At 38.7% G+C, this 13,450-nt stretch overlaps 1 protein-coding gene across 1 annotated transcript in view; it reads left to right on the forward strand.

The window, feature by feature from the left end:
- Positions 1-13,450, forward strand: part of PRKAR2A (protein kinase cAMP-dependent type II regulatory subunit alpha) — a 71,981-nt gene that overhangs the window by 36,120 nt on the left and 22,411 nt on the right. Inside the window, exons 3-5 of the mRNA XM_005909351.3 lie at positions 3,475-3,527; positions 5,970-6,053; positions 11,622-11,728. Of these exons, the coding sequence (XP_005909413.1) occupies positions 3,475-3,527; positions 5,970-6,053; positions 11,622-11,728 (244 nt within the window). The remainder of the gene's footprint in view (positions 1-3,474; positions 3,528-5,969; positions 6,054-11,621; positions 11,729-13,450) is intronic.

The following is a 13,450-nucleotide window of genomic DNA, read 5'->3' on the forward strand; positions in this document are numbered from 1 at the left end:
CATCTTTTACTTTCATGGCTGCAGTCACCATCTGCAGTGATTTTGGAGCCCAAGAAAATAAAGTCTGTTGCTGTTTCCATCATTTATCTACTTATTTGCCACGAAGTGATGGGTCCAGATGCCATAATCTTAGTTTTTGAATGTTGAGTTTTAAGCCAGCTTTTTAACTCTCCTCTTTCACTTTTATCAAGAGGCTCTTTAGTTCCTCTTCACTTTTTGCCATAAGGGTAGTACCATCTGTATATCTGAGGTTATTGGTATTTCTCCCAGCAGTCTTGATTCCAGCTTTGCTTCATCCACCCCAGCATTTTGCATGATGTACTCTGTGCATATAAGTTAAATAACCAGGGTGACAATATACAGCCTTGACATACTCCTTTCCCAATTTGGAACCAGTCTGTTGTTCCATGTCTGGTTCTAACTGTTGCTTCTTGATCTGTGTACAGATTCTCAGGAGGCAGGTCAGGTGGTCTGGTATTCCCATTTCTTTAAGAATTTTCCACAGTTTGTTGTGATCCACACAATCAAAGGCTTTGGCATAGTTGCATGAGAGGGCAAGAGAAGTAAAAATTTTAAGGGCAAAATCTGTAATACAAGACAGCCTTGAAGAGAGCACAGTTGTTGAAAGAGCTCGGATAGAGAATAGAACCAAGATAATGGTAATTAAAGTTCCAGAAAACTAGAACAAATGAAACGTGATAATAGCAGTAGTTCAACGAGCTGACATTTACTGCCTCCTTACTGTGTGCCAGGCACTTGTTTACTTGAATCCTTGCAACAGTCCTCAGAGGGGAATCACTGCTGTTAACTCCAGTGTGCAGAAGAGAAGGTGGAAATTTGAAGTAAACCAAGCCGGGTCACACAGTTATTGCACATAATTGAGGATTTTTTAGAAGAAAAACTTTTCCTTAGCTATAATGACATATACTAAAGCTGTTGTGAGGAAGGAACAGGTCTGTTACTTTCTGGGTAACACCAGTGATCACATCTAGACATTCCTGACAAAATAGTCTATGAGTACACTAACTTTTTTATTCGTTACATAATTCATTGTGTCTACTGTTGTCATCCCTAAGGGTAAGATTTTAAAAGCATGACTTGTATTGACATCTCCAATTCGAACTCATCTTGTGATCTGTATTTGTATTAATATTCCCCTTTTCTCCAGTGAAAAACTAAATATATATTTGTTTACTCACAACTGTAGTACACAGAGGAGTTTTGGAATTATTGTACCACTGCCAACATCAATTCTTTTTTGTCATTGGATACATCCCACTGGTCAGATTATTATTTTCAGAAGCTACTTAAAATCACCCCCTTTCCTTTTCTGTGTTATGTTATCAACTTGATATGTGGTTAGATTCATTTGTTTCTCTTTGTATTCAAATTTTGGGTTCCCCCATCCTTAATCAAATTTATTGTTAAGACTATATAAAACATTTTCAGTTCAGTTCAGTCGCTCAGTTGTGTCCAACTCTTTGCGACCCCATGAATCGCAGCACGTCAGGCCTCCCTGTCCATCACCAACTCCTGGAGTTCACTCAGACTCACGTTCATCGAGTCAGTGATGCCATCCAGCCATCCCATCCTCTGTCGTCCCCTTCTCCTCCTGCCCCCAGTCCCTCCCAGCATCAGAGTCTTTTCCAATGAGTCAACTCTTCACATGAGGTGGCCAAAGTACTGGAGTTTCAGCTTCAGCATCATTCCTTCCAAAGAAATCCCAGGGCTGATCTCCTTCAGAATGGACTGGTTGGATCTCCTTGCAGTCCAAGGGACTCTCAAGAGTCTTCTCCAACACCACAGTTCAAAAGCATCCATTCTTTGGTGCTCAGCTTTCTTCACAGTCCAACTCTCACATCCATACATGACCACAGGAAAAACCATAGCCTTGACTAGACGGACCTTTGTTGGCAAAGTAATGTCTCTGCTTTTGAATATGCTATCTAGGTTGGTCATAACTTTCCTTCCAAGGAGTAAGTGTCTTTTAATTTCATGGCTGCAGTCACCATCCACAGTGATTTTAGAGCCCAAAAAAATAAAGTCTGACACTGTTTCCACTGTTTCCCCATGTATTTCCCATGAAGTGATGGGACCGGATGCCATGATCTTCGTTTTCTGAATGTTGAGCTTTAAGCCAACTTTTTCACTCTCCACTTTCACTTTCATCAAGAGGCTTTTTAGTTCCTCTTCACTTTCTGCCTTTTAACAGGGCTTAAATGTCAAAACTATGTAAAATTTTGTTCTCAGAGAAGTTTCATTCCTTTCCCTACCCTGTCCCTTTTTTGTTTCTGCCTACCTTCTAAGAAGCAATTTTATTACTTTTTGGTTTATCCTTCTCTTGTTTCCTTTTGGAAAAATAAATACATTAAAATTTTTTATATGGGCTTTCCTCGTGGCTAAGCTGGTAAAGAATGCAGTGTGGGAGATCTGGGTTTGATCCCTGAGTTGGGAAGGAACCCCTGGAGAAGGGAAAGGCTACCCAATCCAGTGTTCTGGCCTGGAGCATACCATGGACTGTATAGTGACTGAGTGACTTTCACTTTCACTTTTGTGTATGTGTGTGTGTATATAACTCATATGTGTGTGTATGTATATATATATATTCATACTTATTTATTCCCTCTCCCCATCATTTATAGCTCTCCTTCTTTCTCATGGAAATCCTTTATGGAAGGACAGTCTGCTACATATTAATAGTATATTCTTCACCTCCTTTTTTTGCCTTTTTTCCCATAGAGCTGACTGTTAATTAGCCAAAGGGGGTCTTTCTCAATCTTTCTCATAGCTGAATTATTCAAATGCATACTTACATCATTTATGATATTCTGGTATTGTAAACAATTGTTTGGTTAGCATTTTTTTTTTTTTTTGGTTAACATTTTTTAAATCTTTGAATTATGATAAAGACAAGTCCTGCAGCCCATTGGTGCAAACACAGATTACCTACAAAGAAAACTGAGTTGGCTTTAAATTATATAATATTGTATTTATAACAGAGCCTGACAAGTAGTATTATATTCGTTTTGTTAAAATTCGTTCTTTTAAGTCATTCTAATACATAAGGAGGTTGAGATATTTTGCTTTTTTTGGTGAGTACTCCAATTGCATATCCATATGTCTATATTGCGTGTACTGTATTTGGTGGTTTTCTGTTCCTGCTTCATAGCTCAGCAGAGACAGCACTTCCTTCCTTATCCTTGCCACTACCATAGAATTTAGTAGGTGATGTTTTTTATGGTTTCTCTCCTATTTGGTCTACCAGCCCCTGGATAGCTGACTTTTCATCACTAACAGAATGCCTGGCATTACTAGGTACTTAGTATATTTGTTAATTGAAGGAAGTGGTTGCAAAGTTAATTATAGCTTTAGAAAACAGTGAACAAAAGGAAATTATGTTTACTTCCTATTTTCCAGTAAAATATACATCTGTTTTATTCATTTTTCTCTTTATTTTTTTCTCTCCAACTTTAGTCTGTGCTGAGACCTATAACCCTGATGAGGAAGAGGAAGATACTGATCCGAGGGTAAGAACTACAGCAAAGGTATTAGGTAGAATAATTTCAGTCCCCACTCACTCCCCTTTTCCTCTATATACCAAGTCTAATCATGCTGATATTTAAAATGAATACAGGTTAAAATCTCAGCAAGATACCATCTTTTATCTAACAGACTGACAATGATTAAGAAGAATAGGAAGCAAGATTGGTTGAGGATATGGTAAGAAGGGGTGCCTAGCTGTGGCCGTCAGCTTTACACTTAGTCAAGCCAGCTGACTCAGCAGATACCTGCAGGAGAATCATGCCTACCGGTTGCGTTCTTCCTAAGGATGCTTTCTGAGGAGGTTATTGCAGTATTATAATAGTGAGAGATGGAAGCAGCATAAATGAACTAAAATAGGGGTTTCCAGGGGCTACATTTTGGCACATTCAAATTAAGAAAATCTGAAGCCATTGGAAATGATGGTACAGGACTGGGTTTAAATGACATGGAATGATGTAAATTTGAGGTACATTTTATACAGCATTTTATAATATAAAAAAATTTATCTATCCATCTTCATACCTATTTACTTGTTTACTGTTTACTTATTTGTACAAAGATTTGTGCCTGGAAGGATACATCCCAGATTTTAACAGTAGTTGTTGCAAGACTACAGTTGATTTGGGGGTTGCTTTTTCAAAAACTCACACTTTTCAACTTTTATATAGTTAACAAGTTACTTTTATAAAAGCAAACTTGAACCATCTTTTTAAAAAGATTGATGTTATAAAGAAACTTTAATGATCTTTCAAATATGTCTTAAAGTGAGCAGACTAGAAAAGATTTCTAAACTATTCTAATAATAAAATGCTACCATTGTATGAATATAATAGACATGTAGGTTTTTAAATTTTTCATTCTTGATGTTATAAAATTTTGAAAAGACTTTTAAAAGTTAAAACTTTTTCAACTGACTATTTAATATTATAAATTTAAATTACTTAGCACTTTTGACATCTGTTATTTCTGGTCTAAATTAAGTGATGTAGATTTTTTAGGGTGAAGACAATACTTAGGATGGTGCTTAATAGGTTTTTCAATTATAACAGCAATGCTGGGCAATAATTCTTTTTTAGTTCAAAAAACATGTATTGACTATCTATAGTATTAGTGGTAGTAGTAATAATTTTTGAGCACCTACTGAACGCCAGGTTCTATTTTAAACACTGCCTGTATCAGCTCATTTAATTCTATGGCAACTCTGATTTTGTAGGCACCAGTATTATTACTGGTAATACTATGTTTGTTGATGTTGGAACTCCAGCTTATATAGTGGTTGTTTACTTGCCATCTCCATTTAGATTTCAATAGACAGTTTATAGTGAGCTCCTGATGATTTCCACTGAGACATTCTTTTTCACTCACAGTCTTCCCCAGCTCATTAAATGGCAGTTCCATCCTTCCTGTTGCTCAGGTCCACAATTTTAAGGTCACCCTCAGCTCCTCTTAATTTTTTATACCTACATTCAAGTTTTCAGCAAATCCAATGGGCTTGGTCTTCAAATTATATCCAAAATTCCAGTACTTCTCAACACTTCCATGGCTACCACCTTGGTCTTAATCCCCAGTTTAACACTAGGATAACCACAGACGCTTCCTGGCTTCCGCTCCTGTATCCGTCAAGGCTGTTCTTCACTTAGGAACCAACTTAAGCCTTTAAAATCATCTGTCAGATCTCTTTCCTTCCTCAGTGCCCCCATGTCACTAGAGAAAAGTTCCAGTTCTGTGATTTACGTTGCCCTCCACCTAAGCCCAAAACCAGGTCTCTTCCTGATCTTTTCCCCTCGCTCTTTGTCAGTCACACCTGTCTCCTGGTTTTTCTCAAACATGCTATTCACCCATCATATTGTTTTCATTTGCTGTTCCTTCTGCTTGAGGTCATCTTCACAGAGATGTCCACATGACTCATTCCCTCAGGTTGTCCTCAGTTCCTTAGGATCTTGACACAAATGTCACCTTCTCAGGCCTCATCTGGACACATGCCTGCATGTACACACGCTTTTAATCACCCTTCCCCACCGTATTTTTCTCCTTAGCCCTGTCACTCTCTACCATCCTTTATGTATTTATTGATGGTGAGAGCAGGTGTTTGTGTCTTCTGTTCACTGCTCTGTCCCCAGAGCTGGGATGGTGCCTGGCACCTAGTTGATGAAAATGTTTACTGAATGAATGAACATGTAACCTCCTGCTTTATGGATGGGGATTCTGGGGCTCCCAGCAGATAGCTGACTTGCTGCCAGCCATACCCCCATCCCATTGCCTGTCCACAATCAGGGTACTGCTTGGTATTTGTATAAAATTAAAATTATGGTAAATGTGCTCTTAATTTTTCCCATTTTTAGGAGGAAGAAATATTCTAATTTGTAAGTTAAGTAATATTTTAAAATAGAATATTAAAATTTCCCTTGTTTTCTTTGGATTGGCAGGTGATTCATCCTAAAACTGATCAACAGCGGTGCAGACTTCAGGAAGCTTGCAAAGATATTCTTCTTTTCAAAAATCTTGATCCGGTAACACTGACTTTTAAAATATTTTTGTCTTTTAGCTTTTCATCATTTTAACAGTTTTTAGCATCTTAGCCACAGTCATATGAGGCAATAAAACCTTAGCTTCTTCTTTTGCATTGTGTTTAGCACTGTAGCTAAACACAGATGACTTTTAATATTTCTCTGACCTGCTTTGGTACTTCCTCCAAGGCAGTACCATTTGTGAACCATGCATTTGGGTCATGTCAAAAGGAAATGCTCAGGTTTGCATGACCCTGGCTTAGTTTGGAGGGTCTTTATGCTGCAGAGTAATTTCTCTAAAGATGCCAGTGTGGTGTCCTCCTTACCGGTAGCAGTTACACAGTGGAAGTGGGTGACTGCGTCTCACCTCCTTGGTGTGAGGCATCTCTTGTGATTATTCTCAGTGAAGACCTCAGGCCTGGGACACACAGAGTGGTATGTGTCTATAGGGCTCTGCACAGGATCTGTGTGTGCCTATCTTCCCTCTCTCGGTGAAGATGGAGAATACAGCTGCCTCCTGAGCACAGAGATGCTTCAAATTTCCTATTTCTTCAGTACTTTGAGGGCCGTGTGCTGAAGGCCCATGGATGACTGAAGTGCTGGGCCTGCTAGGGAATCCCAGAATGTGCAGACACAAGAGCAATGGGAAATAGAATTTTCTTACTACCCAGTTCCTGCAAATAAAATCTTCTGAAGATATTCCCACAGCCCTCTGGGACTTGGATTGGTCAGACATGAGTCCATGATGTATTCCTGGAGTCTGTAAACCAGACTGTTTGGTAGCTTTGTGGTTATAGGAATAGCTGGAACTTTGATCAGAAATTTATTAGTCTGAGATTGAATAAAACAAGGACAGTGAGTTCAAGGAAAGGCTGGTTGTAAGAAATACTGGTCTGTGTGCTGTTTTCCCTGGAAGACTCATCTGTATCAATAGAAAAGGGACTTCTTTATCTACTGTGAATAAAACCCCTTGCAAATGTTATACTAGCAGATGTTTTAAAGGAAGTTGCTATGTCAGTCTACTTTTCAGATTTTTCTCAGTGATGAAGAACATCATTTTATCATTTCAGTATTGAAAAATAAAATTTTCAGATTTAATTATATTTTTCTGACATTTTATCATGAAAATATTTTTTTTTTTGAAAATATTCAAATACAATGAAGTGAGAAGGGTTTTACAGAACATGTATTTATCCTCTGCCTTGATTCTAACATTAACATTTTGCTATGCTTGTTGTGTTATATACCATCTACCCTCAACAGAGGGGTTAGCAACCTTTTGCTTAAAGAACCAGATGTGTGCTGTGCTTAGTCACTCAGTCGTGTCCTACTCTTTGGGACCCCATGGACTGTAGCCCACCAGGCTTCTCGGTCCATGGGATTCTCCAGGCAAGAATACCAGAGTGGGTTGCCATGCCCTCTTCCAGGGTATCTTCCCAACCTGGTGATCGAACCCAGGTCTCTCTCATTGCAAGCGAATCCTTTACCATCTGAGCCACCAGGGAAGCCCATACATAGCAAATATGAAACATTTCTGTCACAACTACTCAACTTCATTATTGTAGCAGGAAAGCAGCCATAGGCAATGCATAAATGAAAGTGTATGGCTGTGTTCCAGTAAAATGTTTACAGTCAGCTGTTTGCTGCCCTACATTAACCCATCTTATTTTTTTTGGATAGTCTCAGTATAGTTCCCTTAAATATTTTGGTGTTCATATCATGAACTGGAGTTCAGTATTTGTTTGTTGTTTTTTAATGTAAAGTTTTCATGTAATGAAACATATGGATGAGTTTTAAATGTACATTCACTTAGGTTTGACAGATGTATACACTTAAGTAATCCAAGCCCCTGTCAAGAATATAGAATTTCGGGGACTTCCCTGGTAGTTCAGTGGCTAAGACTCTGCACTCCCAATGTAGAGGGCCCGGGTTAAATCCCTGGTCAGGGAACTAGATCCCTCGTGCCACAGTTAAGACCCAGCACAGCCAAATACATAAAAATAAATATTTTTTAAAAAGAAAGAGGATTATAGAACTTAGGACTTCCCTGGCGGTCCAGTGGCTAAGACTAAGACTGCACTCCCAGTGCAGGCACTTAGCAGGGAGCTAAAGTTCCGCATGCCGCACAATGTATGCAGCCAGAAAAAAGACACAGAATATTACTACCACTTCAGAAACTTCCCTCATGCCCCTTCATGATCAACTCTTATTCCCCTCCCCACAGAGGCAACTTCTATTTTGATTTATTCTACCATAAATTCATTTTGCCTTCTAGAATTTCATGTAAGTAGAATCATACGTGATATGAAATCATATAAGATTTCACATAATAAATCATACAAGATTTCTCTCCGTTGTAAGAAACTCCTTTTGCTCAGCACAATATTTTTGAGATTCTTTCATGTTGTTCAGCATTCCATTTTCTTTTTTCACTTTTTATTTTGAACTAGTTTTAGCCTCACAAGTAAGATGTAAACATAGTAAAGAGTTCCCATAGGCCCTCATCTAACTTCCCCCAATGTTAGCATCTTACATAACCACGGTACAGTTATCAAAACCGGGGAATTTGCATTATTACAGTATCATTAATTAAACTAAAAACCTTGTTCAGCTTTCATCAGTTTTCTCCCTAATGTTTTTTTCCATAGTTAATGATCCAGTCCAGAGTCCCTTATTGCACTTGGTTGCTATTTTTCCATAGTCTCCTCTGGTTTGTGATAGTTTTCAGTCCTTTCTAGTATTTCATGATCTTGACAGTTTGAAGAGTGCTGGTTAGTTACATTATAGAATATACCTCAATTTGAATTTGTTTGCTCTTTCTTCACAATTGAAATGTGGTTATACATCTTGGCCAGACTACTATAGAAATTATATTGTGTCCTCAGAGAATCAGGTCGAGGGATCCATTCAGTGTGTCATTGTTCATGGTGTTAGTTCATTCCCTTTTATTGCTGAGTAGCATTCCATTATATGAAGATGCCAGTTTGCTTATTCATTTTTCTGACAGTGGGTACCTGGTCTATTTCTTGTTTTTTAACTCTTGATAATAATGCTGTGGACATTTTGTACTCTTCAATAAAACACCTGAGGACAAAAATCCCTGAGTCATAGGGTAGATGTATTTTTTATTTTATACAAAACTGCTGGATCTTTTTCAAAGTGGTTTTACCATTTTGTGTTCCTTCCAACAATATATGATATTCCCAGTTTTTCTATATCCTTAGCAACTTTTGATATTATCTGTCTTTTAAAATTTTAGTCATTCCAGTGAGTGAATTTGTTTCCAGTTTAAAAACAATTTGCTTCTCAAACTTTTGTGTTTAAATCTTCAAATTTATGGAAAAATCAAAACTTGCATATATTCTTTACCTAGATTGACCAGTTGTTAACATTTTGCCACATTTATTCTGTCTCTTATGTGTATATGTATGCACATATATAGGTATGTATAAACTGCTTTTTTAGGTCCTGAGACATTTATGAGTATATTGAGGACATCATGGCTCTTAGCCACTAAATGCCTTAAGTTATATTTTCCAAGAACAAGGATATTCTCCTCCATTAACACACTATCATTATTAAGCCCATGAAATTTAACACTATTGTAATAATATTACCTAAATACAGTCCATATTAAGCTTTTCCCAGGAAAGTTTTCTATAGCTTTTTCGTTTTGTTTTCCAGTCCTGAATCACATGTTGCTTTTGGTTGTTATGGCATGACTTTAGTCCCTCTAACCCAGAATGCTCCCCCCGTACCTTATTCTATGTCTCATGACACTGATGTTTTTGAAGATCTTCTGGGCTAGAAGATTTGTTACTCAGAACACGAGGCTGCCAATGGACAGCCCACAGGCCAGACACACCAGGTGTAGATGTATGTGTTTGGCCTGTGTTGTATGTGAAAATTTGAATTTGTTACCTATATTTAAATAGATTTCAGGCAATGCTGGGCTCACACTCCACATGAATGTGGACACACGAATAGCAAGCCTTCTTTTATAGTATCTGTCAGCTTGTACAGTATTCACCACCCATGGAACTAGGGAACTAAGGAGCTGCTTATTGGTGATACATTAGTTTAAGTAGCAGAATGCTAAATCCTATGGAATTATTCAGCAATAAAGTTATTTCCTCGCCAGGCCTTCAATCCACAATCCTCCAAAGAGAAAGTCTTTCTGTGAGTTGAAACTGGTCTTTAGTGCTCCCTAACAGTCACTGGGGCTTCCCAGGTGGTGCTAGTGGTAAAGAACCTGCCGGCCAGTGCAGGAGACATAAGAGATGAAGATTTGATCCCTGGGTGGCAAGATCCCCTGGAGAAGGGCACAGCAACCCACTCTAGTAGTCTTGCCTGGGCAATCCCATGGACAGAGGAGCCTGGGTGGGCTGCAGTTCATAGGGTCACACAGAGTTGGACGCTACTAAAGTGACTTAAGGAGATCAGCCCTGGGATTTCTTTGGAAGGAATGATGCTAAAACTGAAACTCCAGTACTTTGGCCACCTCATGTGAAGAGTTGACTCATTGGAAAAGACTCTGATGCTGGGAGGGATTGGGGGCAGAAGGAGAAGGGGACGCCAGAGGATGAGATGGCTGGATGGCATCACTAACTCGATGAACGTGAGTCTGAGTGAACTCCGGGAGTTGGTGATGACAGGGAACGCTGGCGTACTGAGATTCATGGGGTCGCAAAGAGTCGGACACGACTGAGCGACTGAACTGAACTGAACTGAAGCGACTTAGCATGCGCATACGCTCAGCAGTCACTGACAGAGGGATGCTGGCCCTAGACTGAGACCACTGTATTGTTAGAATTGAATAGCACTGTTTTGATTATTTTAATATTTGTTGGTACAGTTACCTTCTGGTTATTGCAGGTGATATTGGTAAGTAATTGTATGTGTTGTATATAAATAACTATAGGAATATTAAGTGTCTGATAATAGAGCTTATTTATTAAGTACCTATTATATGATAAATATTTTCCATAGATTTTTATCCTTTAGTCATGAAAGTTGATGAGCTGGAAGCTATTTATTAAACACTTTTTTGTAATAAAGAAACAGACTCAGATTAAGTGATGTGCTTGACTAGGAAGGGCAGCTGTGCTGCTTCATGAGATAACCTCTGAAACATCTCAGCCTATTAGATTTGACGATCCTGTTAAGATCAACACCTGTAGGAAGGTAGCGTCACAACATTACACATGATAGAGTAGAGCCATCATGGCTATACACGTGTCATCAAGGCAGGTGACAGTCTTGTGTGGCTGGGTGAATAGGCACCATGGTTTAGATGCTGTTTTCACACAAATTGTAGAATGTTGTGTTTTGTTTTTTTTTTTTTCAAAAACAATACTGCCTCAGAGAGCTTGGCAACTGGGCTGTGTATGTGGACATGCAAAGCTGGATGGCCACAGGAAGGCATTTGTTTCAGACCCTTGCATTTCTGCTTGGATGTGGGCGATAGTCTGATGTGAGGACTTCTCCCATGTAGTCACCACCTGAGATAAACACAGTTAAATTTTTTCCTCATAAACGTAAACGCCATTTCTCCTTGTGTGTTTCCTGCAGGAACAGCTATCCCAAGTCCTTGATGCCATGTTTGAAAGGACGGTCAAAGTTGATGAGCATGTCATTGACCAAGGAGATGATGGAGACAACTTTTATGTCATTGAACGGTAGGAGATGGTGTTTTGCAGTTGTACACCTGTACTTAGTAAGATTCGCGGTTCAGGGCAAGTGCTTTACCCTGTGCCTTGTTCAGCCCAGACAGGACTTAGGGCCAGGTTAACAAGCTCCTCAAAGTTTGCTGCTCTCTGTCCACAGCCTGCCCTTCTCTATCTTCTGCTGTCCTGAGTCCTGAGTACAGCGCATACTTGGGTTGCCACTATCTACAATTAGGTGAGCTGTGCAAGATGCGCTTTATAAACATGTTATTTGCAAGTGTCCAAGAGAAGTACTTTCCATGACACTTTATTGTCATCTGGATCATTCAATCCTAGCCTGATTTTACACTTCGGTATATTTCCTCAACCTCCATACCTCTGGCCCCTTTTGGCTCTGTTCCAGGTTTAGGTCTGTTGGGAGACATGAAATGTGAGGGTTTAACCTGCTCACCCTGGTGTGTTCTCACCTCTTGAGCTATTACTATTGGTATATCTGGGGGACTCCCTCTGACCCCCTCTCAGTCCTGAAAAGAACACTTACCAGAGTTTAGGATCAATAAGATGTTTCTTCACCAGTGTCTTCCATTAGGTATTTTTCATTTTTTCCTTTCAAGTAATTTCACACTTAAGGAATTGTTACACAAATAGTACAAAAAATTCTTAGAAACCTAGGTTCCCGGGTTAATGTTTTACCAGATTAGCTTTGTGTTTGAAAGTAAGTTGCTGGTATAAGCCCTTTTATCTCCAAATACATGTATATATTTCCTAAAATAGGACATTTTCTTACATAAGCAGAGACCAGTTATAAAAATCAGATATTAACATTTTATACAGTACTCTCATCTACTGTGCAGACCTTACTCAATTCTTTCCAGTTGTTTCCCTGATTTTTAAGGGTCTTTTTATCTGTACCAAGTAGCTGTACTAGATTCAACTAGTCCTTTTCCTTATCAAAGCCTTTTGCTCGTTCAGAAAAATGTTCAAGAATGTATTCCTTGGATAACCTTTGGGCCCTTGATACCATGACAAATAGTTCCAATTAGAGTTAGAAAGGAAATGTTTTATTTAAAGAGGAAAGATGATACAAATGATATCATCTTAAAGAGTCTTTTACTTTTATCTGTCATGCTTAGGCTTCCTTCATAGAATTCTATAAGTAGTGGCAGAAAAAATTTTTTAAGTTATATCACCACTTTTTTTGCTTCTTGTGTAACATGTGATACCTAGTGATTTTTATCAGACAAGTGGAGGCTCTTTGTAGGAAATTTAAGGGAAAAAAAACAAGTGAAACAGAGAAGAAAGTAATTTTGCCCTAATTTTATTACCAGAGTATATTCTTTCTTTTTTCCTCCCTTGGCCTTACAGTTAGGTCAGATCCACTACCCCAGATTTGGTTCAGATATCAAGACTGATCATACCATACACACAGACTAAGAGGATATGAAAAGATTGATCATTCTCATAATGAGTGTTTTAAAGGTGAACAGGGTAGGTTCCCAAGAGGTTCAAAAATGACTTAAGACAGCACAGAGAGGTGACTGGCTTGGTATTTCATGGTGTAGAAGGTAGAGCTGAGGTAGAGTACTCTTGTATATGGGCAGGCTCTTGTGTGATTTGGATTTCCCATCAACACTAAATGGGGGGCATCTAGGTTTTCTTATCAACTTTCCCAGATGTGAGACAGAAGAGGAAGAAATACTGGAGTGGTAGGGCTTCAAAGCTGATAACAATCAA

The sequence above is a fragment of the Bos mutus genome, chromosome 22, assembly GCF_027580195.1.
Source record: "Bos mutus isolate GX-2022 chromosome 22, NWIPB_WYAK_1.1, whole genome shotgun sequence".
NCBI classification, from domain to species: domain Eukaryota; kingdom Metazoa; phylum Chordata; class Mammalia; order Artiodactyla; family Bovidae; genus Bos; species Bos mutus.